The 26,579-nt window shown below is 47.1% G+C and overlaps 2 protein-coding genes across 2 annotated transcripts; one reads left to right on the top strand and one right to left on the bottom strand.

Moving 5' to 3' along the window:
* Positions 1–687: 687 nt before the first annotated feature.
* Positions 688–8,384, top strand: MTIF3 (mitochondrial translational initiation factor 3). The gene is made up of 3 exons (XM_006027795.3): positions 688–1,289; positions 5,497–5,645; positions 8,070–8,384. Exons 1-3 carry the CDS (start codon positions 812–814, stop codon positions 8,283–8,285), a joined length of 843 nt encoding a protein of 280 aa, XP_006027857.1. The 5' UTR covers positions 688–811; the 3' UTR covers positions 8,286–8,384.
* A 4-nt stretch (positions 8,385–8,388) lies between these two features.
* GTF3A (general transcription factor IIIA) lies at positions 8,389–21,328 on the bottom strand. The gene is made up of 9 exons (XM_006027796.3): positions 20,998–21,328; positions 19,777–19,877; positions 16,167–16,263; positions 13,772–13,860; positions 12,718–12,791; positions 10,024–10,107; positions 9,066–9,295; positions 8,927–8,986; positions 8,389–8,586 (listed from the first exon to the last, which is right to left on the bottom strand). The coding sequence occupies exons 1-9, from the start codon at positions 21,190–21,192 to the stop codon at positions 8,425–8,427; spliced, it is 1,092 nt and encodes a 363-aa protein (XP_006027858.2). The 5' UTR covers positions 21,193–21,328; the 3' UTR covers positions 8,389–8,424.
* Positions 21,329–26,579: the final 5,251 nt, after the last annotated feature.

The following is a 26,579-nucleotide window of genomic DNA, read 5'->3' as shown; positions in this document are numbered from 1 at the left end:
TTGCCCAGGGGTGGGCCCCCCCCCCCCCGAACGCCGCCCCGCGCGCAAGCGCTCTGCCTGTTCTGCGCTCCGCAGGGAGCGCGCCCCGCCCCGCCCCCAGCCTGGGCGCCGCGGTCCGTGCCGCAGGCCTGTGGGGCCTCGTCGGATAGGCCCACGTCCAACGTGCGGGGGAGAGCCCTGTTCATAACACCGAGAAACTTGGAAAGAGATGCAGCCACTTCTCTCTGCCCCGCCAGGGTGACCGTGTAGAGGGCGTTCCGGTTTTCTGCTACTCTGCCCTCTACCGATACGAAACCTGACGCTTTTACCTCCTCTGTTTTTCTCTTCAACCGTGCTGCCGGTATGACAGCCCCTGGGTAACAGAAAGAGGAGATTTTTCTTCAAGAGAAAAATAGAGGACATAAAGGCATCAGGTTTCATGTCAATAGAGGACAGGGGACACCCGGACTGTCCTCTGTGATGGCCATCCTACTCCTCCCCCCCCACTATTTTTAGGAGGTTGCTGATGAATATTCAACTTGAATCTTTTTTTCAGTCCAAACATGATATATATCACTTAGCAAACACTGGAGAGGGGGGTTCAGGGATTAGGGTTTTTACTACTCATGATTTAGGTCATAGATTTCAGAGCTGGATGGGACCTTGTAAGATCATCAGGTGCAATCCCCTGGCCAAGCGGCAGGAAGTCAGCCAGGGTCAAAGGATCCCACCAAGATAAGCATCCAAATGTTTTTTAAGGTCTCTAACAAACAACTACTGAGATCCTAATTGATGAGGTAACAGTCTTTTTCATCTTTCTCACTTCCTTAGAATGGCTGCCTTTTGCCTAAGGAAATTAATACATCAAGCCACAAAGAATGAAACTACTTGCCTAAGTAGATGCTTTGGAAGCTTCTTGAAGCCCATGATACAGAAGACACCGTTCGCTTCGTTATGGGCAACCACAGTTGGAACTAAACAAAGACTCGTGTTTGTACAGACCAAATCATTTTCTTCAGGTGTAGACACTAACCCGGAACCAGGGGGGAAAAAAAAAAAAGTAACACCCACCACTTTTGGAAGTGTTGGCAGAAAAATCCCCAGCCAAATCGTGCAGCTAATTGATGAGAAAGGGGTCAGCCTAGGAAACATGCACAGAGCAGAAGTTATTCAACTCATGACAGAACGCGAACTGAAGTTGGTTCCACTGAACCTTGATGCAGAGCCTCCAGTTTATGGACTAATGACTGGACAGCAGATTTATGCAGAACAGATTAGAAGAAAAAAGGCAAAAGCAAGCTCAGGAACTGGTAAGTGCTGCGCTGGGCAGGCAATGCTGGGAGTGGGGCTGTGGCAAAATTTGGGGTGGCTGTAGGTCCCTCTGTAGCCCCTACCCTGAGCCTAGTCCCCGCTGAGAAGAGGCCAGTGCAGGTCCAGCTCAAGCCTGCTCCGCCTTGCCTCACCCTATGCAGAACCAGGGGGCACACACTCCTCCTCCCCCGGCCCCCCCAACGCCCTCCAGCAAGGCGTGCGTCCAGTCTCCTTTTGAAGATCTCCAGGGTAGAAGCCTGTTGAGCTAAGATAGCCTCCTGGCCCTTGTGCCACCTTTTTTGCATACAGATATGGACAACTTCTGCGCACCAAGGATCATATCCTTGAGGAACGACCATTCTTCATCCACATTCTTTCCCTGCCGCCCATGATCCTGTAGGGCAGGGTTAGGCAACATTTTTTGGCCAGCGTGCCAAAGAAACCACAATGTCTACCTTGGAAGAGGGTAGATCTCATTTTTTGGCCAGAGTGCTGACATGCCGGAGCCCGGAGCAGCTGTTTGCAGCCTCTCAGCTGCAGTCGGCCCACGGAGCTTGGGCTGCTTACAGCAGGGCTTGCAGCCTCCCAGCTGCCTGCTGGAAGTAGCCTGGGGTCTGTGGCTGGCAGCAGCTGCTTAAGAGTCTGGGCTGGCAATAGAGTTCTGAGCAAAATGGCCTTGCATGCCATGCTCGGCACGCGTGCCGGAGGTGGCTGACCCCTGCCATAGGGCATTGTTCACTAAAGCCCTTAGCTTATTGAAGTCAGCTTTTTTAAAGTCAAGAATTTGTACCTTACTGACAGATTTCCCAGCCCTAAGACAGACAGTGAAAGTGATAGTGTCGTGGTCACTATCGCCTAGGTTACCCTCTATCTTCAGATCACTCACCAGGTTATCCCCCGTGGCCAAGACTAAATCTAGGAGGGCATTTCCTTTGGTTGGCTCGTATACTTCCCAAGACAGGTAGAGCTTGTTGATACATGTCAGGAATCTATGCGTGCCTTCCAGGGTGCAAGCAGTGGTGGGAGCTGCCCCCCTTCCCCCATGAGCCACGGCTCTGTCCTGTGCCCCACCCTACCCTGACTGGGCAGCGCCTGCCCCTGCTCCCTCCCTCAGTGCGCGGGGCGTTGATCTGCCCCCTCCACGCCCCTTCCCTCCCCTGTCTCCCTTCCACCACAATAGACTTACCAGCTGTATGCAGCTGTATTGGAAATCGGATCGGTATTGGGCGATATGCCTCCTTAACAATCGGCTATCGGTCAAAAAAAATCTCTATCAGTGCACCCCTATAAACCGCTTTTTGAGCAGTAAAACAGGGTAGGCTTTTATCATGCGTAACATACATACATACAGTAACTGCTCATATGCACATTTTTATCCTTTGGAAAGAACAAACTAAAACCAGTAATTTAACCTTGTTTCGTTGAGAATTAAGTGAAAGCTGAACTGCTGATGCAGGTTACTGAGAGAGAAGATTGTGGTAACTGCCTGCGCGTGCAGAGAGGCTGACATTTCTGTCTCATAACAAATTTGTTCATATGTCCTAACCTAGAGCTTATAAGATCTGTTTAAGTGGATACAGCTAGTTCCCAGCAACACTGAGACTAAAGGAATTTTCAGAACAATCAGCTTCTTACAAACAAGGTGGCCTATGCATAAAAAGCTTGCTTTTGTCATTGGCTTTGACAAAACAGCACAATACTGAGTGGAGAAAATATGCAAGTTTAAACAGCAATGTATTTACCATTCCAAATGGGAATCCATCCACTTAAAAACAAAAAAGCCCCCAAAACCGTTATTCACCTTTCATCTGACATGATTTTGTACATAGATATTGAATGATTGGGTTGATACCCTCACAAGAAGAAGCATTTACAAAAGGTGTGTGTTCATAAAGTGATATCCCATTTGGCTCATCTTAACATCTTCCTTATAACCAGGGGATCCGGGTTTTCCGTTTGCCACAAAAACTGTGGTAAAACCGGATTTTCTCATTTTAAGGAGAAAAACATGGGACACGGTGGGTTTCCCAGTGCAGGCTGGCAGAGTTCCAGCTTGCAAGGGGCTGGGGGGAGTAGGAGAAGGTTGATCAGGGAGGGCTGCCATGTACATGTGTGTGCACACATGCATGTGGCAACCAGAAGCATGGAGAGCAGCTCCTACAGCTCCTTGCAGACAAGTTGGGAGGGGGCAGAGAGGAGGGGCCCAGGGAGTGTTGCATGAGGCTTGGGGCTGGGCCTGGAGTACCCAGCTACAGGGCCTGGGTGTCAGGTGGGACAGAACCACGGTAGACAGTGGGGGGGGGGGCTGGCTCCTCTCTGCTATGCGGGCTCTGAGGGAGGGCATTTGGGACCCATGGGCAAGGGGGAACCAGGCTCCACTTGAGCAGCAGCTGAGGCCCAGTCGCTGCTGGCAGGGCAGGAGGCTGCAGACCCAGATTTCTGGCCCTGTAGCCCTGGCAGCTGGGCCCCCAGGGGCTGTGGGTGAAGAATGAGGAGCAATGGCATGGGCAGGGCAGGGTTCCTCAGCACCACAAAGCTGTTGGGGAGACACCTGCAGCTGGACCCACATCTTGGTGAGTGAAGGGAGCAGGGGGGGAGCTCTGATTTTTCCTTGATTAAAATCCACCAAATCAAATGCCAAAATATATTAGGTATTTTGAATTTATTTTATTGTAGTGATTGAGGTACTGGGAGGCTTCCAAATTGCTTTAAAATTGTAAATATCAATAAAAGATTGTGTTCAACTGATACATATGTATACAGTGGCATTTCATTTTAATTGCAGAAGAACGTGGATTTCGGAGTTTTTAATCTTGAGGATTTGTGATTTTTTTTTTTTAAATCGGAGAATGTGATTTTTAAATGGAGAAAACCAGGATCCCTGCTCGTGACAAAGAAATGGTTAGCATGTTCTTGAAGCTTTGTGCCCATGATTATATTGCTGATTTTAAATAAGAGTCAGAGCAGTAATTCCACTATAATGATTATTTGCTCTTTTGTTAAAGCACCTGTGAAGAGATTTTGTAATAATGGCCATTTAAAAGGATCATTGGGAGAGAAGTGAATTTGCAGTTTCAAAAACCTCCTATTATTTTCAGTAGGATTCAAGACTACTCTTGGAAGAGAATGAGATTGGAACAGAAAGTGACTAATTTTCAAGTTTTCCCACTTAGTAGGCAAATATTTTACTATAAAAAAAAAAGGCAAACAGTCTTAGTACAGTAAAGTCTCCACTATCTGGCATTTAAGTAACTGGAAATTCCATTAACCAGATTTCTGGCCAGCTGGACATGGAGGGGAGAGCGGGGGAAAGCTTGTATACAGTGGCAGCCACCGAGCACCCTGTGCTGCTACTGCTCCGTATGCAGCCGCTGCGCCCCCTCCCCACTTTGTCTGAAAACCCCTCCTGGGGGTTTTCAGGTAGCTGGGATTTTTATATAGCCGGCAAACCCCTTACCCCAGGGATGCCAGTTAACAGAGATTTTACAGTATATAGAAGAGCTGAGCCAGTGAGAGGATAGGGGAAAGGAGGGGAGGTTCAGCATTACTTTGACAAGAGGTATTAAGGTGCTGGAAATAGAAGACTTTCCATGTTACTTTCTTCTTGCCTCACACCCCCAAAATCACCTCTATTTTAATAATGTTAGTTGCTGGTGAAATCTGTAGGGTGGGGCAGAGAAAACATCTTTAAGAGGAATGTTGATACATGCCACAGGCAAATCAGGAGAAAAATAGGTGGAGGTAAGAGTTAAGTCTTAGTGGGGGAGATGACTTCTGGAAGGAAGATATATCAGCTGGTTACTCAGCTCCTAGCCCTGTCAGTGCAGTAGCACTACTGCATTTGAAGCACCTGGGGCCCACACACTGTAGGTTACACCTGTGTAACCCAGGCACCTGCCTCCAACTCCTTTGCACCACAGATACAGATGCCCTTGTCTTACTTTCAGTTCTCCAGCTGCACTGTGCTATGTGGGCACCCTGGGCCACAGGTATCCCTAGCACCATAGGCTGTGTGCTGTAGTAACCCATGCCTGGGGCAGGAGCAGGTAACGGAAGATGGAGGGAGAGCCCCCAGACTATAGCTGCAAAGAGGAGGAGCTGTGGTCAGGTGGCAGGCTGGAGACCACAAATTAACTCCTTATGGGCAACATGTTTAATGATCAATCTTTTCTTGAAGACCATAAATGAGTGGTTATATTTTAACAGGGCCTTGTGAGCTGAAAGAGATACGTTTATCTTCAGTTATTGCAAAGCATGATTTGGAGACCAAAATTAAACAGATTCGGCAGTGGATTGACAAGAAGCATCATGTCAAAATTTCTGTTTTGAAAAAGAATGAAGATCCAGAAACAATGGTAAGCTATGGAAGAGCTAAATGTTTTTAATGATGTCACTGTCTTCATGAACATGCCACCCCAATGCAAGTTTCAGTGATTAAAAGTAGTAACTTTCTCCCCCTGTTTTTAAGTAAAGCTATTTTCATTTATCAGGAACCAGTTAAGGGGAGAACTGCCTTTTCAGACAGACCATTTGAACAGTGCACTTAAACAAGTAGTCTCACACTTCTGCCTTGAAATTATGTTTATTACTTCATTAATCTGTTGAATAGTCCAAAGAAAGATGTAAATTTATCTTAATTCTACCACCATGAGTTTGAACCTAGTTAGTTGTACTTGTCACCTTGCTGTTAATTTTAGGTTTTTGGCCACACTACTAAACATTTTTCTTTCAAAGAAAATTCAGTTGGTTATTTGACTATATCCCCATTTTTTTGTTTTAGTATGCTTTCATTACAATGACTTAGACCTGCTCAGTTTGCTATTTTAGGATATCACAATTTGATGCATTCATATCTTGTAATTGAGTGAAGAACATTAGGGATTTACTTAACATAAAAACTTTGTTCCCCTTTTGTAGACCTTGTTAAACTACAGGATAAGTACAGATTCTTACATGGGCTGGTATATAGCAGCCCATTGCTTGACACCAGGCACTCGTTACCAGTTACTGAAATTTGTTTCTCTAAAAGGCTCTCTTGACCTGTTACACATTCTCTCTACTTTTGAGAGTTCATAAAGAGTTGCCTTCCCTCTATTTTAGAACTGCTGTGTGTAACAAGCGTCAGGTCCCATGGTGACCACATGGGTCCTTTTCTACCCTAGCTCTCTAGGTATCCTGCCCTTCCCATCTGCCATGCCTTGATGGAAATGTATTTTTGAAAGAGAGGCTGCCCCATGGCCCCAGTGAGCTCTTGTAGAGTAGTAAGCTGGATTCTATCAGGTGGTCACCTTAAGGGTTAATTTTGTAGCCTCTAGCCTCCCCTGTAGGCATATCCAAACCTTGCAGACAGGGTTGTTGGTGGGGGAGACAAGTGGGGCAGCTGCCCTGGGCCTCATGGTTTGGGGGGCCCTGCAGACAGTGCTGTATAGGCCCCACCACATTCAACGGTCTGGCCACCCCCACAGGCAGATATGCCCGAGACCTTGCACACCCCTAGGGATGGCTCTGCTTGCAGATGTTACTGTCCAGTTGTTGGGGCCTCAGCTTCCTCTCCCTCTCTCACTGGGCCATCTAGCCAAGATCCACTGTGCTGTACCTGGTTTGGGCTTCTTAGTGCTGGGCCCTCTGGTGCCATCTTCACCTTGCTCAGGGTTTGAACTCTCTGGCCTTGGTTTCAGCCCTCTCTCAGCTGTAGGCTACTGCCTCTGGTTCCCATCCCTCTCCAGCTTGTGGTCCTGCCCTCTCAGCCTTAGGCCTATTGCCACTTGACAGTCCTGTGCCCTGCCCTAGCAAGATTCCATCTCATGTGCCTCTCAGGCACTGAACTGCAATGAGTCCCTCAAGGGTCCCACCACAGCCACATCACCCCTTTGCTTGCTGTGCCTTATCCACCAGTTTAAAAACTTAAATGTGAACGTGCGCGCACCAGCTGTTACCAAACTCCAAGCCCACTGGCTGTAACATAACTCTAAGCCTACTCATCCTGGTTCCCAGCTCCCTGCAAGCCTTCAGCCTTTTGTGTACAGCTCTCAGGTCTAACAGATCACCACTAGTTATTTCGTTACAACTCTCCCCCTGCAGGACTCTTCTTCTGCAGCCTGCAGGGCCAGACTGACTGCCTTGACTTGGGCCCTGGGCTTATATGTTCCCCAAGCCCAGTCCCCTTCCAGTTAGCTGACTTCTTCAGATTGGCTGCAGATGTGCCCCTTACCTTGATGGGCCATTTGCTGTCTTCCCTCTTACAGCTGGCCCCTATTTATCTATCTACCTGGGCTCTAGCTGCTGCAGTTTCTCCTCTCATAGTAACAGGAACTCTAACAATAGCATGTATAATAGGGAGTTTAAACTCAAGATAAATCTTTCCCATTAAAAGTGATTGCATGGATAATAGAACATACTTAATAAGTTTCACTACTGAAGCAAGTAGAAACAAAATACAGCTATAGAGAGAAGAAAACCTTTAGTGGAACTTAAGTTAAAAGTAACTCAACCCTGATGATAGGTACTGAAGTTCAGTATTATAATGGAGAGGGAACTTTTTTGATAAACAGATGAGATGAAGCACTTCGTGTAGTGGTGAGAAGAGCATAAACTTAGCCAGGACAACATAACTTTGAGATTAGTCTTGTTGAATTCAATTTTTGCTTTAGGCAGTGGTTCAGTGTCACCAAGAGAACCAAAGGGGCTATTTCCTGCAGTTATACATCTCAACTTTGAGTAACTAGTTAAGTGCCCTGCATAGATCAAATAATGCCTATAACTTATTTATCCTGTTTCAGCCATTGCTCTTTGCTAAGATTTTTGAAGCCGTGTCTGAGAAAGCTACTTACCAGTCCCAGCCAGCAATCGTAGGCAAGAAGTATGTGTGTGTGTTGAGGTATATAGCAGACACAGAACTTCAGAAACAGAACGTGGAAGAAGTAAAAGACAACAAACAGAGTGACATTCGTAAGAAACATGGAAGTGAAGCTACAATATCAAATGAATTGCAATAGTGACTTTAATTAAAAGAAAACAACAAAAACAAAACAAATTACCAGTGAAAATATTCTGTACAAGTCCTTATAAACTTAATAAAGCACTTGTTAAGTTCATGAAATAGTCTATTTTGGATAGACTTGTCTTAATAAGCCATTAGCGCAGAGTCAGTGTTTCAACAGTTGGTAACCCATTTTCTGCAGGTTTATTCAGCATCTCATTTTCTGTTCCCAAGCTAGCCTCTCTTTGCTGAGCTTTAGGAGGAATATATCCGCTGAGATGGGAGGCCAGGCTTCGTTTAGGACGAGATCGTTTTGCCTTTTGGGGGAGAGGAGGAGGAGGGGAAAAGAATAATTACAGTACAAATTAACCCAGCGACTTAGAATTCTAGACTTAAAACAACCACCACCACATACACTTTCCTCGCATGTACTTTTTTATTTCTAAAGAAAATAAGAATATATTAAAGTGTTGGGACTCTTTTGCAGTATGTAGGTTCAGAATTATTTGTATTTGCTTACATTAAATAAATATATGTTAGATGGACTAGGTAATTTACACCCTGATTTCAGAAACTCTTGCTAGTTACTTTCTTAATGGATGAGGGTAGAAATGAGAGGAAATGGACAAAAGGAATTTCCAGAAGAGTATGACTTACTTTTAATTTCAGCTTTCTCTTGTCAGGATCATGAACAACAGCATGTCTTACAAGGCTTTGCTAAAATTGAAAAGGAAGTTATGTTTACATAGCTCAAGAGAAGGTAATCTTGATTTTAATACAGTCCAAAAATACCTACTTTCATTGCAAACACTTTCCCACAGCCAGCATAGTCACATAAGAATGGTTTTCTCTCCTCATGAAAAGAGAGGATGTGGCTTTGAAGATTAAACACCGTCGTGTAAGTTCTCTCACACCCTTCTCTTGGGCACCTACATACTTTCCTTTCTTCAGCATGTGTTTTCTGATGTTGTTTGAGGAAGTCTTTACGTTTGAATGTTTTAGAACACACATTACAGATTATTGGCTCTAGATGAAAAAAAAGCCAAAGTTAGTTACTGAAAGTGCTTGAAAAAAAATTCAGAATTAACTGAGAAGTCAGTCCTTTACAATAGGGGTGTCGAACATAAGACCTGCAGAGCCTCTTTATCTGGACCTTTGGGCTACTGGAAAGCACCAGAAGTTGGGCCCTCTGGCAATAAGCTTGGCTTGCTGCTGCCAGATCTTGCACTTCTGCTGCCCACACTAGGCCCTGCACTCCAACTGCCACCTGACTCCGCACTGCCCCTACTGGACCTCCACACCACCAGAGCGGCCGTTGTCAGAGCCCTCATGCCATGGGTTAGATCTGGCCTGCAAGGAGCCCTGCAGTCCCTATCTGGCCCAGGGGCCCCCTTGCTTTACAAGAAGTTTCAGTTCATATGAAGTGCAAGAAATTCAGAAACTTCCACCTGTCTTCCTTCCTCACCTAGCTATATGATATCCTTTTATAAAATATACTGTTGATCACAACACATGGCAAATACTACTGGGTAATAGTTTTCAACTAAAAGTTATCCGGAATGGGAGAGATTTAATATATTATGTTGTACTAACAAGTTACATATAACGTCCCTTCTCCCCCCCCCCAAAATGCATAATAGGTTGATAAGAGGGAGATTAATAAGGACCTCCTTTTATCTTGGGTACTTATTCAAGTATGCCAAAACATTAAAACAAAAAATCAATATTACTGTACAAGCACTTTTATGACTTACTTGCATGACTTTCCCTCATGTGTTTTAGAAGTTCTGTCCATGTTTTTCCAACAAATGAACAGTTCTCGTTCTTGCATGCATATCCTATTAAAGAAGTCACACTCAGTCTGGCAGTCAAGTCAGCTAGTCTTATATATGCACACACAGCTCAGAGCTAAAGTCTCCAGCCCCAAAACATTAAAGTTATAGTCAGTGAAAGAGAAATCCCGGTACATTGTGCAAATCTGATGATTCTGGGGGGAAAAAAAAGTCACTCCAGTTTGAAAATCCCCTTCCACATATTTGTCATCAAGATCAAATTGGCACTACGCAAGCATATATAGTGTTCCCAACTTTATAGGAAAACAGCTCCACTCTGCAGCAAGTGTAAAGTTTGCCTTTTTCAAGTCAATCAGGTAACAAGATGGTAGCGAGTTGGACTTGCATAGCATTCAGGAAATAAGATTAAAGTTTCTTGTAAGTGTGTGCTACAAGTGATTCTTTTATGTATTAAAAAAGTTCAATTTCTAGACCTCTCACAAACCCCCAACAGCCATTAGATACCTTCAGTGAGATGGAATCTGACCCTTAATCACTGACTCTAAGCTTCTCCAGGAATAAATACTTTATAGATTCAGGGTGTACAGACACCATGGTGACAGGAGCCATAACAGTATTTTTCTAGAACAGTAATTCTCAAAATGCATACATGAACAGCCATAATATTGTAATTAATGCCATGCTCAAGAAGCATGGCATTACAATATTATGGCTGTTCATGTATGCTTTTTCCAGTTCGTTTAAATAATGTATTTCCAGCCATTTGCATGCACCATATTTTTTTTTAAATGGGGTGCCACTGAATTCTGAAGAATTATGGAGGAGTAGCCCAAGTCTAAAAAAGGCTGAGAGAATCACTGTGCTACATCAGTCTGTTTTAACATATGCCATGAAGTGCCTAGTATCTATCTGCATGCACATGCTTCAACAGCCATAGTTGTTCATGGAGAAGTTTTAGGGCTGGAGGATGCAGAAAAGTTAGCAGTAAGAAGCAGATATAGCAGAGTGTATGTGTGTATGCGCGCGCGCGCACACTAGTTTCAGATTCAGCTGAGGCTGAATGGCCAAGAGGAGTTGGCTGTTCAGCTTGTATGAATAAGAGTACTTATTATTTCAAATTGAATTCAAACTTATTTGTACAAAAACTGGGACCAGATCTTTTGTTGGACAGTATGCCGAGGAGACGGGTAAAAGCCAAGCTAGCCTCAATTCCTAGAAAGGATTCTACAAAGACTTGAGGTGGGGGTAGATCTACATCTGACAGACTGTAATAAGGCTGCCTGTTTTGTGGCCAAGTAGAGGATTTTAGTTAACCATGGTCCCTTGGAGAATTAAGGTCACTTAAGGTATAAGAACTATTAACTTAAGCCACATCTAATACCTTAAATTGGACTTCAGGAGGATATTTGACATTTTTCATTCTACCAATATAAAACAAGTTATTGCCTCACTCAAGTCAAGTGAGTTTTTCCATCAGGCAGAATCAAGTAAGGTTTACAGGTTGTTTAGGCCACAGCAAATATGGAAAAAAGTAGTCGAAATATGGAACATCAGTTTCCACGTTGCTGTTTTTATTTTGTTTAGAGGTGAGGCGTGGAGGCACAGGGCAACTTGAGTCCATATTTTAGAACTATTTAGGAGTTCCTTCATTCACTGCGAGATGGCTAAATCACTAAGGTCAATGTCCCATTCTCAAAAGCAAAACACTTCAAACGAATCCTCAAAAGATGTGTAGGTAAGCAATTCTTTTTCAAATTCACAGAAGTTAAATTTAGCACCTAAATACCTTCCTGTACGAGCCATGTTTTGGAAGCATGAAAGCAGAAAACTGCTCTCAGTCTCCTAAATCCTAGACAACAGTCCTCATGACCAACAGTACTTTCATCTTGAAGATGATCTGCCAGTGTGCTCACCTATATTAAAAATGCAGTTACGTGCAAAATGCTGCAATGCTCGGTCATATTCCAGATGGTGAACCAGATTAAGTCTGCCTTGCTTCTTTCTATATCCAATTGGACTGCTAGTCTCACAAAGTAGGGCCATCTATTTTTCAGATCTCCAAGCCTGTCTACATCAGTGATTCTCAACTGGGGAGCTGCGAGACTCTTCCAAGAGAGCTATGGTACACGCACAACTGCTGTGCCCAGGTGGAATTGCCCTATGTATTTCATGCAGACTCAGACCAGGAAGGACTGCTGCCAAGAGTGGGTGCTACTTTTAGGCTTATCTGATAACTTGAAGGCAAACAGGAGTGTGTGCTCATGCCGCAGCTGTTTCCAGTCTGGTTGTGCGTGGTGTCCCTCAGAAACACGCATGTGGCGCAGATGGGACAGTTCCATACACCTCCGTTTCCAGGAGGAGCATACAGAGACCAGACTGAAAAGGGATGTGATAAGAAGGACACTCTTAAAATTGTCCTTCCCCGTCTGAGCATGCACAAAACACAAGAGTACTTTTACCCGGCAGCAGTAGCAGCACCCCAGCAGAAAACCACTGAGGTAGTAAATCCGTGCTCTCTCAACCGGGTGACGCATTATTCAAAAAATTTACAGGTGGGAACCCTGAACATAAAGTTGAGAACCAGTCTATATTGGTAAATAAAAACTGGTTTTGCTGTACTCGTCTGGCTGAAGTAAAAGCAGAACCTGAGATTACCTTCATGTATTTTTTCATGCCGTTTCAGTCTAGCTGGAGTAGAGAAGTGTTTTTCACATCCTTCATGACTACATCTAGGTAATAAATACATTAAATGCAGTCAAGCCAAAAAAGCATAAGGACCCACCCCTCACCACCACACATGCCACAATTAATCAGGACAATTTTTAAATTTTCCAAAAAGTTTCCGTCTTTGTTAAGGTACTGCAGAGCATTTCGTTATACAATTCTTGTAGGAGACTCGGATCTATCAAACTGTATATTGTAGTTAAGAAACATTCTCTGTAGAATTAGCAACTCATCTCAGGCTCTCAAACCGAGATGTCAACATTTTAGGGCAGTTCCTCCAGCCATAAAAGCCATGTGGAAGCTGGGGGCTAACATGTTTAGCCCAAAGCTATAGAGCAAGTCACTAGTACAGCCTGCAATGAAAACCAGTAATTTATCACCCAGCAGACATGGATGTTACAGGGCTACAAGGTACAGTGGAATGCATATGGAAGTTCCACTAAAGTGAAATAAAACATCCAATTTTGCTTTACTCAATTAATATTGACTCAAGCAGCTAAACAGCTCAAAAGGTAGAGTTGCTTGGTCAGAGCAATTATCCCCTTAAAACCTCTCACTTTATTCAATTGGGGCAGAAAGAGTAGCCAATCCAACAGTAAAACAAAACAAAAGAAGTGCTGCTCTGCTTATGGGTTTCATACCAAATGTAAAATTTAGATTATTCAACTGGGTGACTCCTATAATAAACTCAAAGCACTGATTGCCCAGACATGTAAGTTATGGAGCACTACTTCTCAAGTAAAATCATGAAAATGAAAGAATATTGCATGCTTTAGTTCTATTCTATAGACAAGAATGCACAGTTGTTGAATTACATTGGTTTTAACAGATGTTTAGAACGCTAGAAGAGAGGTTTAAATATGAGGTCCATAGTTAAACCAGAATATTTATATTTTTCACCCGCACTGACAGTCTCAGGCTCACTCTCAAACACAGCGTTTAAGTGAACTAGCTAAAGTTTGGTATTAAAAAATTATTCACTTACTTGAAAGCAGGTTCATTGGTGTGTTGACACTGATGAACTTTAAGCTGCTGATGTTTTCTAAAAGACCTTCTACAACCTTCAAAGTCACACTGTTTGGAAAAATTAAGTTATTATTAGAAAGAGAAACCAATCTGAGAGAAAATGTGATTTAGAAGTTTCTGCTAGTATATAAAATCTGTAGAGTTGGCACAAAATCCACAGTTGTTCTTCACTATTTGAAAAAGTTATCATGTTTACAGGTTGTGAAATGTTTGTTTAAATAAATTAAAAGAAGAGGAGACTTCAGATTCCGCTCCCTGAAGTGCGCTCCGTGGTCAAGGACTCCTGGGAAGAGATGGCATCCACCTAACGAGGAAAGGCAACTCCTTGTCCACGGCCAGGATGGCCGATCTTCTGGACAGGGCTTTAAACTAAAATTGCTGGGGTACAGGGATACACAAATTCAAACATGTCCATGGACCAATATACAAGCAAGCTCATTAGACAGGGACACTGGAAGAGCCACTCTTGCGGAAGCTGAGGGAATAGTTCTCCATCAGCAGTACAAGAAGACGTGGGCCTCAGGAGGAGGACTCAGGTGCCTATATAGGAATGCCAGGAGCATGGGGAACAAGCAGAAAGAGCTAGCCCTCATGTTCTCCAGTGTGCATTATGATCTAGTAGGGATTATGGAGACCTGGTGGGACTCCTCACATGACTGGAGTGTAGCTATAGAGGGCTACACCCTGCATAGAAGGGACCAGGTGGGGAAAAAAAAAAGATGGAGGCATTGCTGTACGTGAAAGAGTAATACACCTCCTTGGAGGCCGACACTGGCTCCAAAAATGGACAGCTTGAAACCCTCTGGGTCAAGTTGCACTGCAGGGGTGGCGGAGCCACAGCAAGAGAGACCTAACTGTAGGCATATACTACAGACCAAGCCAGGGGGAGGAACTTTATCTGGAGTTCGCCCGAGAATCAACAAGTTTAGGTCACTAGTAGGGCAAATGCTGCAGGACCACGGACTGAAGGCAAAAGGTGTGTGTGAAGAGTGGTCGTTCCTTAAGGTCATGATCCTTGAAGCACAGGGGAAGTCAATTCCCATGCAGAGAAAAGTTAACAGAAGGGCTGGGAAGCCCTCTTGGCTAAACAGGGAAATCAGTGTCCTCTTAAGAAAGAAGCTTATAAACAATGGAAGCTCAGGGCAGGCTCAAAGGAGGACTATTCCATGATGGCCTGCATTAGCAGGGAACAGACCAGACAGAGTAAAGCGGTGACTGAACTTAGATTAGCAACAGGAATCAAGGACAAGAAGTCCTTCTTTAGTATCCCATGATGTCCTCATGAAAAAATTGGAGGATTGTGGGCTTAACCCCAGGACAGTCAGGTGGGTGAGAAACTGCCTGCAGGATAAGACCCGGAGAGTCATAGTGAACGGATCTGTGTCATCCTGGTGAAAAGCGGGCAGCAGTGTCCCGCAGGGGTCGGTTCTCAGTTTAGTACTTTTCAACATCTTTATAACAATTTGGTTGTGGGGGTGAAGAGCTCACTGGCCAAGTTTGTGGATGACACGGACGCATGGTCACACTTGAAGATAGGCAACAGATACAGGCAAAACTAGACAGGCTAGCAAGTTGGGCCAACCGGAACCTGATAAAGTTCAACGTTGGCAGTACCAAACTGACTAGCACCACGAATGAAAGGGACCCGAGGGTAATAATAGACCACAGTATGAATATGAGCTGGCAGTGCAATGCTATAGCCAGTAGGGCAAATAATACTCTGGCATGCACCAATCAATGCATCTCCAGCAAAGCCAAGGAGGTGATACTTCAGCTGCAGTCTCACCAGTGCCGAGTAGAGCAGGAGTACTGTGTCTAATTCTGGGCGCCACACTTTAACAAAGACATGGACAAGCTTGAGAGAGTCCAAATAAGAGCCACCCATATGATCAGTCTTAACAAGTCAAGCCATATGAGGAAAGGCTGAGGGATCTGGGACTCTTCAGCCTGAGCAAAAAGAAGGCTGAGGGGGCACCTGGTAGCAGCTTACCACTACACTAGTGGAGTACATCATGGGCTCAGTGAGCAACTGTTCACCAGGGCACACAAGGGGAAAACCAGGAGTAATAACCACAAACTCCTGAAAGATCAGTTCAGCCTCAATATTGGGAGAAACTTCTTCACAGTCAGGGTGTCGAGACTGTGGAATTGGCTCCCTCCAGAGGTGGGGCAATCACCACCTCCCCTGGAAATCTTCAAGAGGTGACTAGACAGTTACCTTGCTGCAGTCACCTTGACCCCAGTTATCTTTCCTGTTTGGTGCAGGGGGCTGGACCCAATGATCTTCCAAGGTTCCTTCCAGCCTTACAATCTATGAAACATTATAGTAACTACTTTTTCCAGTATTTACTTACAACATACTGCTTCTGTTGATTTTCATGCTTGCGTTCAACATGCTTTTTTAAGTTTGATTTTGTGGTAAACTTTTGATTGCAGTCATCAGCTGTGCACCTACAAGTGAATATAATATTAAGAGAATACAATTTAAATTATGGGAGAATACAGGAAGAGAGCTAGAGCAGGGATTCTCAACCTTTTCAGACTCAAGGTTCCTCACAAAAGTGCCAGATCTTTAGTTTTCACTTGGTTTTTGATTACAGAGAATACAGCAATTCTTTTGCAAAGACCACAGCAGGCCAGAATGTTTTTTAACACTCTGGCTTCTTTTTGAAATCTCTGGGCCTACCTTGTGAAACCTGTTTGCACACCTAACACTGCATTATGTCTTACTCTGCAACATCCTTGAAAGGATCCCAAGGCATCCTAGAGTGTTGCAGCACTCTGGCTGGAAATCAACAAGTTAGAAATGAAGGTACTGTAGTTTTTATATATACAAAGAATTAGTTCTTCTATCAGCTTAGCACTTTGTACAATGATTTGAAGACTAAGGTATACATCAATCGACTCTCACAACCCTTCTACAAAGCACCCATTTTAAAACCAATGAAAACCAGAGGTTAAGGCCCGGATCTAAGAGTACAAAAGCAATCCAAATCAGAGTAGAAACTGATTACAAATTTAGAAATTTTTGGCTTCCAGACCTAAAATCCACATCCAGTCCACTTCCTGGAATTGCTCAACTGACTTCATTAACTGTAAGTACCTTTCTACTTTCCCCTGTCCCTATCATATTATTTTTGTACCTTACTAAGGGCCGATTGGAGTGGGGCAGCGTGGCTGCATCTCCCTTATATTGCTGTTTCTGGCTTACTTGGGCACAGGTGGAGCCCCAGAGCTGCTCCAGCCATAGACTGCAGCTGCATATGGTACCAAACCCAGCAGGGGACAGTAATGGCAGTGGGCAGGTTTCTTCTTCCTGCATCTGTTCTCTGCCACCCTCACCCCCCCAGCATCTCCTGCTGGCTGGGAGCTGGCACTGGACGAACCCACCCACCACTGCTGTCCCCCAGCTAATGCAAGTATAAGGAGAGTCCCAGAGCCATTCCAGCCACAGAAGCCACAGTTCCTCCTCCTAATGCCTGCTTCTAGCCAGTACGGTATACTGGGGGCAGAGAGCAGATGCTGGAAAGAAGAACCTGCCAGCTGCTTCAGCTGTCTCCATCCAAACCTGGAGTGGCTGCATGGGGAGCCATAGCTCCCACAGTGGGGTGCCTCGTGCAGCAGAGAAAGGGGCTCATGGCAGGGGGTACACGAAGGAGGCTGTGTAGCCCATCTCCCTCTACTACCACTTACCTTCAGCTCCATCCAGCCACAGCTCCCACCCCAACCTGGCCAGGCCCTGGAGCCTCAGTGCTGCTTCTCTCTGGCTGGCTGAGGCAGAGCCACCAGCATTGACTGCCCCAGACCAAGAGCCACCCATGGCAGAGGGGCAAGGGACAGGAGTCTGGCCTCTCAATCTCCCCACTGAAGCTTTCTCCACCACAGCAGCAGGAAGAGTGGCCAATTTAAGATGACCCCCAAATTATTAGGTTCTATTACCTGGAAAGTTTTAACAAACCTAATTATTGGGGGGGGGGTAATCGGTATCTTAAACTCTAAATCTTCTTTGATTTGGGTAAATACAGTAGCTTAAATAGATGAATGCTATAAACTACTTGACTTCATGTAAGGATGTAAGTGGTTAAATAACAATTATATTTATACTGTTTACCACTTACTGTTCAGTGACTTTCAGTAGGAATTGCCCTGGCCCCTTACATCTTTACCACGCACCTGCAGTGCGCAGGCCCCAGGCCACTGGCAAGAAGCTGAAGGCATCCTGCATGGCCAAACCACTTAGGGGTGCTGCTCAGCTGCTGAGCCACAGCTTCCCCTTGCCCACACAGGTAGGGGCTGGGGCTATAGACAGAGCTGGGGCTGAACACCTCTCCTGTGCCCAGACCCCACCGCCATACAGAGGGAGGGATGTGGGGTCAGGCAGGGGCTTCCTGCCACAGCAGTGACACTCCCAGCCCTGCTGTGCATCTGCCTGGTGCCTCCACAGTAACAGGGCCCAGGCACAGCAACACACTCCCTGCACTTCCCACTGTGCTTGTGCCACTGCACACTGTGCGGCCTGGACTGGGAAAGCTCCTCTGCACTGCTGGGCCAGGCTCTCTCCAGCTTACCCGGGAGGATGTGGGGGTCCAGTCCAAGCAGAGAAGCCTCCTCCAGGTGCAATACATTCTTTCCCCCTACCACCCATGGCGCTGGGGCCATGCAGGGTCTGGCCCTACCTGAGGCAGGGCTGAACACATGGCTGACTTGGCCTGAGGAGGCGTTGTGACAACTGAAGCAGGTAATGATGGGTCTGAGGGGTTGCCACCGGCCCCTCAAGCAGTAAACGCAGCCCCAGGACTTTCCTAAGAGGCAGCAGCGCAGTAGCTTCAGCCGGGGAGGCTGCTGGTCCAGTCCTAATGCTTCCCCTGGGATCCCTGCTGCACCACTGCCCCTCAGGAATACCGTGGGGCCGCACTCATAGCATGAGGGGCTAGCAATGGCCCCTAAGACCCGATACTGCCTGCAGCAACACCTCCTTGGGCTGAGCCAGCCATGTACCCAGCCCTGCACAGCCCCAGCGCCACACGTGGGAGGTGGAAGGACTCAGTGTGCATGGTGGAGACTGCTCCCCGGGATGGGACCCCTCCCTCCCCCCAGGGTGAGCTGGGGAGGACCCAGCCCAGCAGCACAGAGGAGCCTTCCCAGTCCAGGCCGCACTGACACAAGCGCAGCAGGTGCAGGGAGCTTGTTGCTGTGCCACATCATTAAAAAGGAGGCTAAGCAGATAATTAAAAAAAATATATATATATATTTACATCTTGAACTTCATAGCACAAGCTCACTAATAATTGCTTGGTATTACAAGAAGGAACTGGTTCCTCAGTTGTCACTTCTCCCAGAATCTTCCTTTAAAGGAGAGGTGCTCAATTCCCAGCTTGTGGATCATATCCAACCCCCAACACTGGGTCATCCAACCCACAGGGCTCCCCATGGGTATGCAGGGAGCCCTGCATTTCCTTGCATGCCAGATGGGGTGCACAGGCCAGCCAATTCTGGCATGCAGGGCTGGGCAGAAGCAACACAGGGATCCCATGCCAGCCCGCAGACCAGCCCCATGCCATTCATTTGGTCTCCTGGGCCAAAATGCTGAGCACCACTGCTTTAAAAGCATCCAGTTTGGGCCACTGCCAGATGCAGACCCATCTTGTCAGGATGCCAGGAACTACAAGTCCCTTCAATGGCTAGAGGGAAGAACAGAAAATGATAGAAGAGGAACAGAACTGCAGGTTATATGTTAATAATTAGGATGCCAAGGTTACCAAATGCAAGAGATAATAGACTGGCAGATCACTTCGTCAGAACCAGTGCACCAAATCTTATACTGGTTTTCCTGACTTAAAAAGCATGCTTATGCTATAGCACTTGATTTGGTTTTCCTGCATTATGTTGCTTTTTTTTTTTTTTTTACAAAGACAAATGAATCCTCTTTTTTGGGACCCAAAGAAAAAGGAATACTATACGTACTTGAAAGGTTTTTCTCCACTGTGTGTAAGAAAGTGACGGGCGAGGTGGAAGTCTCTGGTGAAACCTTTACCACAACCTTCATAATCACAAACAAATGGTCTCTAAAGAGAGAGACATATTATGCAGAAACCTGAAATAGCTTTATTATAGATAATTCTATTGATTTGCCAGAAAATCTGTTTAGATCCCTTTAATAAGGCAGCTTTTTGAATACTAGAACATCTAAAACCATGAGGAAGGGACGCGGCTGGAAGAAGAGTTGTCCAATGCTGCGTTCAACAGTTAAATGATTATTCACACCTTTGAGATTCCTTAAAGATCTCATGTATGAAATATAGAGAAGTTTTTTCCTCCTTTAGAAAGTTACTCAGATTATAAAACTGACTTTTTAACTAAATAAATGAAAGTGGTTCAAACAGAATCAAACTTAGCTCAGGCTTTATTACGCAAAAAACAAAACAAAACAAAAAACCCCAAATCTCTTTCACCAGCCTTCCCGTTTGTTCCTTGAGTTGCAGGAAGTTCAAGAGCCAAGGAAGTCTAATGAGAAGGCGAGGAAAGAAAAGCATTTCTCCATATTCATGTGGCGGGCCTGAAATAATTCCCATTGCTGTCCCCTTCACTGTATTTTTGATCTACATTAGCCATAGTGACAGTTGTCAGGTGAGGCTGCTGCCATTTTCACTGATGTCCTCTTCCTCTGCTGCATGGGCGCCTTCCCCGTCCCCCCCCACAAAACCACGTTGTTATGGGAAGGAGTACCACATAATATCCATGTGTAATAAAATTATATGTATATACAAGTGTGCATTTTGTTGTGTGCAAAATATGCACATGTATACACACACTCCTACACATATCAAACACAGCAATATAAAATTCACACACACGTGTGTGTGATAGATATCAATCTCCATATATTTATAAATATACATAAGCTTGCATATATACACACACACAAACGTTCACGGAAGCTTTATGTCCGTATTATGCGATACACGTGTAGGGCTGTGTGCATTTTACACACATGGGAGGCAGACGGAGCCCGCAGCGCAGCCAAGCCCGGGGCAGGCGCGGAGCGATGTGAAGCCGAGAAGCCCCCAGCGAGGCCCCACAGAGAACGACCGGGCGCGACCGTTAACAGCTGAGCAGAGCGGGACGGAGCCGGGCTCCGCGCCACTACGTCACCAGTCCCGCCCCGCCCCCGCCCCGCGCGCTCACTTGACCCGTGTGCCCGCAGAGATGCGCGTCTAGCTTCCAGGCCTTGTTGAACGTGGCCTCGCAGTCGGAGAAGGAGCAGATGAAGGGCCGCGCGTAGGCCGCCGGCACCAGGACCCGCGGCCGCCGTTCTCCCATGGCGCCGCGCCGGCCCCGCCCGCTCCGCGCCGGCCCCGCGGTTATGTCCCCGCTGGCCATGCTCGCAGCACGTGATAAGCTTTTATGCTTGGCGCCCCGCGGAGCGTATATGCGCACGTCCCAGCCTAGCTCCAGTCCCAGGCGCGAGCACCTCTGAGCCCAGCCCCGTCCGTGGGCGTTCCCTGACGGCCGAAGTCACGTAATGCGGCTCAGCCACGACCCGGAACCGGGTGGGCGCATGCGCAATGACTCCTGCGCCTCCCGGGTGCGGGAGGGGCGGGAGTTTCCTTGAGTAGGGAAGGGCCGCTGAGACCGGGGGTTCGTTGGTTCGAGTCTCGGTCTATGGGAGGCTATGACATGCTGAATGACTCTAGTTGTTACCTATGTTCCTGCATACAAGCAGTCTGCTTTATTTTGGTTTCCTCCCATATCTTTCCCATATCCTAAGGCAGTGATTTTCATCCTTTCTCAGCTCAAAATACCCCTCAATAGACTAAGGGCACTCTTCAGAAAATGTCAGCTCCTGGTTTCCTTTGGTTTTTGACTACAGAAAAATAATAGAGCAATTCTTGTGTTGCAAAGAACTCAGAAAGACCACGACAGGTCAGAATGTGTTTTTAACACGCTGGATTCCTATTTGAAATCTCTGGGTTTATCCTTGAGAAGCATGTTTTCACGCCTAAGAGTGCTAACATTGCGTGGCACCCATGGCACCCTTGAAAAGATCTCAAGGCACCCTGGTTGAGAATCACAGTCCTAGGGCTTCATGTATTAGCCCTCTTGGTTACTTATCTGATCATTCAATTAACATTCATTTTGGCTAAAGAACTAGTTGTTAACTTGTTGTTCTTCTAAGATCATGCTACTGTGATACAGAAATGAACATCTGTACATAGACCTGTTAGAGCAGAGGTGGCCAACCTTTTTGAATGTGGGGCCGGATCACGAACTTTTTATCACCCAGTGGGCCAGTGAGCCATATTCAAAGACCTTGCAGGAAGTGACATCACATCAGGAAGTGATGTCATGTGACCTTTGACACCAATGAAGTTGTAGGAAGTGACAATGAAATGGGTCTGCTCCACATGGGAACTTACCCCGCGCCTCCGTCAGCCCCGGCCTGGCCCCGAGGCGCCCCCAGCTCTGCACAGGAACTTACCCTGTGCCTCCGTCTGCCCCGGCCCAGCCCCAAGGCGCCCCCAGCTCTGCTCGGGAACTCACCCTGTGCCTCCGTCTACCCTGGCTGGCCCCGAAGCGCCCCTGGCTCTGCGCAGGAACTTACCACGCGCCTCCATCCACCACGTGTATGGGAAGGGTGCAGGCCATGTTGCAACTCCCCCAGCCACGTGCCGGGACCAAGGGGCAGAGCTCGTCCCCATCTCCTCCAGTCAGGCACGGCTAGGGCAGCCCCGCTCCGTACAGCCCTTGCGGCAGCTGTGGCAGGACCCGGCTCACTGATGAGCTGGGCCCCACAGGCATAAGCAGCTCCCCTCCCCTCCCCTTGCAGCTAGTTGGGGCCTGCGGGCCGGCCCCGCCCACCTGGCTGCTGCCCTGCCACTGCTGCCTTGCCACCGCTGCCACGGCTCTGCCGCAGGTCTGCACTCCGCTGCTGTGGGTGGTGCTTTCCCCTACCTTGGAGGTGTTCAAGAGGAGATTAGACAGGCATCTGGCTGGGGTTACTTAACCCCAGACCTCTTTCCTGCCTGGAGCAGGGGGGCGGACCTGATAATCTGCCAGGTCCCTTCCAACGCTAGAAATCTATGAAATCTATGAATGGTTCTGCGCTCTGCGGCAGCCCTGCCACCGCCACCGTGGCTCTTAGCCACTGCCGCCGTGGCTTCGCCAGTGCTGCCACTGCTGCAGCTCCGTGCTTCGCCACCACGGCTCTGCCGGCGTTGCCACTGCTGCCGCGGCTCTGCGCTCCGCCGCGAGCCAGCTAAAATGGCTTGGCAGGCTGCATGGAGGCCTGCGGGCCGTATGTTGGACAAGCCTGTGTTAGAGGGCTGTAGCTTTTCACTGGTTTCAGCTCCAACCAAAATTTTCCCCCCACTATCATGAGAATTGGCAGCTCTGAGTATCTGAACCAAAAGAGATGGTGGCATTAAAAGATAGGAATGTACCTAATGAAAAAGACAGGAGAAAATGAAACAGAAAGGAGAAAGAGTTGAAAATGCCTGAGTATGTTGTCCCTGGGCCCACCCAAGGTACTTTTCTGAAATTCAATAGGAATTAGTCTATCATTAAAAAAAAAAAAGTCAACAAAAATAATCTAGACTATTTATACGTAGGGTGACTATATATCCTGGATTGGCTGAGACAGTCCCAGATTTTATAGGCTGTCTCAGTGTCCCAGCCACTGGAGAAAATTTTAGCAAAAGTACCAGATTGGTGGGAATCTGGGAGCTGGGAGGTTGGGGCTATGTTTGTGTGCGTGCATGCATGCATGTGAATGTGTGTGTGCTTCCAAGCACATGGGTTGCAGTATGAGCCAAAGCAGCTATTGGGATGTGCTGGGAAGCACACACACATGCACATGTACACACACACACACACACACACACACAGAGCCCTAACCTGGCCTCGAGGTGCCCCCAGCTCTGCACGGGAACCTACCCTGTGCCTCCGTCCGCTCTGGCCAGCCGTGACGTGCCTCCAGCTCCACGCAAAGCACATGGGTTGCAGTATGAGCCAAAGCAGCTATTGGGATGTGCTGGGAAGCACACACACATGCACATGTACACACACACACACACACACACACACAGAGCCCTAACCTGGCCTCGAGGTGCCCCCAGCTCTGCACGGGAACCTACCCTGTGCCTCCGTCCGCTCTGGCCAGCCGTGACGTGCCTCCAGCTCCACGCAGGAACTTCCCTCGTCCCTCTGCCCACCACACATGTGGGCAAGGCACGGGCCATGCTGCAGCTCCCCTGGCCACATGCCGGAGGCAAGGGGTGGAGCCCGTCCCCAGCTCGTCCAATCAGGTGTGGCGAGGCCCCAGCTCACTGATGAGCTGGCCCCCACGGCGGTAAGGAGCTCCCCTCCCCTCGCTGCCGGCTGGGGCCCACGGGTCGGCCCTGCCCACCTCTCCGCGCTCCGCTGCCACGGCTCCGCGCTCTGCTGTGGCTCCACTGGCACTGCCACTGTCATCATGGCTCTGCGCTCCACGCTCCGCAGCAGCCCCACTGCTGTGGCTCTGTGCTCTGCTGCCGCCGGCGGCCGCTGCCCCAGCCCCACGCCCCGCCACCCGGGGCCTCTGCTCTGCATCGCAGCACCTCGGGCCTCAGAAAACTTCTTGGAGGGCCGCATGGCGGCCCACGGGCTGTATGTTGGACAAGCCTGTGTTAGAAAATGGCACTGTGCCATCTGGCCTGTGGGGATCCCCACAGATCTGTGGCCTGTGTGCTAAACCAGGCATGCAAGGCAGCTCAGGGCTCTGAAGCCCAAATCCCAGTTGGATGGGGGTTGTACCCAATCCCAGCTGGGCAGGTTTGGCATAGGGCCTGTTCTGGACTGTGGACCAGTCCCATGCCATTCATATGGCCTGCAGGGCCAAAACTGGGAGCATTACTATCTTTAAAGCAACTGGTAGTATGTTTGTTTTTTGTGGGTGAATATATTAATTGAGTAGAACAGGAGTTTGCAGGACATAGAAATCCATTTCTTCCTAAGAATAATTTTTGTTTCAAACCTTGCAGGTGAGATAAGTCAAAATGCACCTTTATTTATTTATGAAATATTAGAAACTATATGGGTAAGCCCTGAAGCTAGACATTAAAGATTTTACATTAGAAACCTCTCACTGTCAGGCAAGTACAAACTCTAGAGGGATCTCCTAATTTATTAAGTATTATAAAAATTACTTTTACTCTGGTTGTAGCGATCTCGTTTACTTCTTTATTTTTCTGGAGGCAAACTTGTTCCTGAAAGGAAAACAGTGTCCATAACAAAGCAAGTACTTAAACCTTTGTTGATTGTATGGTTGCTTGTTTAACTTGCAGCTACTGTCCTTCCTCAGACCCAGAGAGAGGACACTGTGGCTCACCTCAGCACTGCCATCTTCTTTCTCTCCCCCAGCTCCTGTCCCTGGGAGCTTTTAACTTCCTCTGGGCTCACAGCTGTGCTCCTGCCCCTGAGCCATGCACCTAATCATACATCCCCCCTCCTAAAAGTGGAGTCTTCCCTTTTCTCAATCCTGCCCCCCCACCACCACCACCTTGGAAGAAGTAGTCCGGATTTGCATTTGCCGACCCAGTCCGGATTTGCATGTGCCACTGCACGGGCAGTGCTGTATCATAAAATCAAAAGATTGTACAGACAAGATACCATCTTGTCAACCAAGGTTTGGCCTCCCGCATGGTATTAAGCCATGTGGTCAGTGACCAAATGGAACCAGGAATCAGGCCTCTAGGAGGTAGTAGCAGAAGGCCTCAAGTACCCACTTAGCTGCTAAGCACTCCTTTTCTATGAGGGTGCACTTCTGCTCTGGGGGAAGGAGTTTCCTACTGAGGTACAGAATGGGATCTTCTCCATCCTTCAACTCGAGAGAGCACTGCCCCCAGGCTTTGCTCCAAGGCATCTGTCTGTAATATAATTTATTTTGTTAAGTACAGGATGTGCAGGACCAGCACACTGCATTGTAGCCATTTTCGTGCCCCAAATGCCGTCTCACATTTGGGTGACCACTGAATCTTCTGTGGTGCTCCCTTTCTCAGCAGGTCAGCCAGTAGAGCAGTGATGGTCACAAATTATGGGATGAAGCGTGAGTAGTAGATGGCCAAGCCCAGAAACAACTTCACCTGCTTTTTAGTTGTTGGCACTGGTGCTTCCACCAAGGCCTTTACCTTGTTGACTAGGGGCCTCAATTTTCCCATTCCCATCCCAGGTACCTGGTCTCTGTGTACGCCAGGTGACTCTTAGGTTAGCCATTAGACTAGCTGCTTGTATCTACTGCAACACTTCTTTTACCCCAGGAGGTGGTCTGCCTATGTATTGGTAAATATTACCTAAAAGCATCTAAATAGGTGATCACATATGCCCAGTGAGGGTGGAGTACTTTGTCCATTAACCGTTGAAAGGTTGCCAGGGCACCATGTAGCCTGAAAAGTAACATCTTGAAGTGGTAGAGCCCCAGGGTGTTGCAAAGTCTGTAATTTCCTGAGACATTGGATCCAAAGGGATTTACTGATATCTCTTGGTTAAGTTCAAAGTGATTATACACTTGGTGTTACCTATTCCCTCCACTATCTCATCTATTCAGGGCATAGAGTACGTGTCATATTTTGAAATTGCATTGACTTTACCGAAGTCAATGCAAAACCTGATGCTGTATTTTGGCTTTAGCACCAGCAAAATTGGGCTGCACTCACTGCTTAATTCCTCAATTCCCCCCTCTCCCTAAGTCCAACATTTTTGTAACTTCCTGTCTTCCCATTTCCATTAGTTGG

This window comes from Alligator sinensis, unplaced genomic scaffold (assembly GCF_000455745.1).
Source record: "Alligator sinensis unplaced genomic scaffold, ASM45574v1 scaffold84_1, whole genome shotgun sequence".
Taxonomy (NCBI): Eukaryota; Metazoa; Chordata; order Crocodylia; family Alligatoridae; genus Alligator; species Alligator sinensis.
Note: the sequence above shows the minus strand (reverse complement) of the source record. Positions and strands in the feature narration are given on the sequence as shown.

Excerpts from the sequence above, each read along its gene's own strand:
- MTIF3 (XM_006027795.3), top strand. The coding sequence starts at position 812 with ATGGCTGCCTTTTGCCTAAGGAAATTAATACATCAAGCCACAAAGAAT. Across the intron at positions 1,290-5,496 it reads AAAAGCAAGCTCAGGAACTG|GGCCTTGTGAGCTGAAAGAG; the intron begins GTAAGTGCTGCG and ends ATATTTTAACAG. Across the intron at positions 5,646-8,069 it reads ATGAAGATCCAGAAACAATG|CCATTGCTCTTTGCTAAGAT; the intron begins GTAAGCTATGGA and ends ATCCTGTTTCAG.
- GTF3A (XM_006027796.3), bottom strand. The coding sequence starts at position 21,192 with ATGGCCAGCGGGGACATAACCGCGGGGCCGGCGCGGAGCGGGCGGGGC. Across the intron at positions 16,264-19,776 it reads AGTGGAGAAAAACCTTTCAA|GTGCACAGCTGATGACTGCA; the intron begins GTACGTATAGTA and ends ATTCACTTGTAG. Across the intron at positions 13,861-16,166 it reads ATCAACAGAAGCAGTATGTT|TGTGACTTTGAAGGTTGTAG; the intron begins GTAAGTAAATAC and ends TTTTCCAAACAG.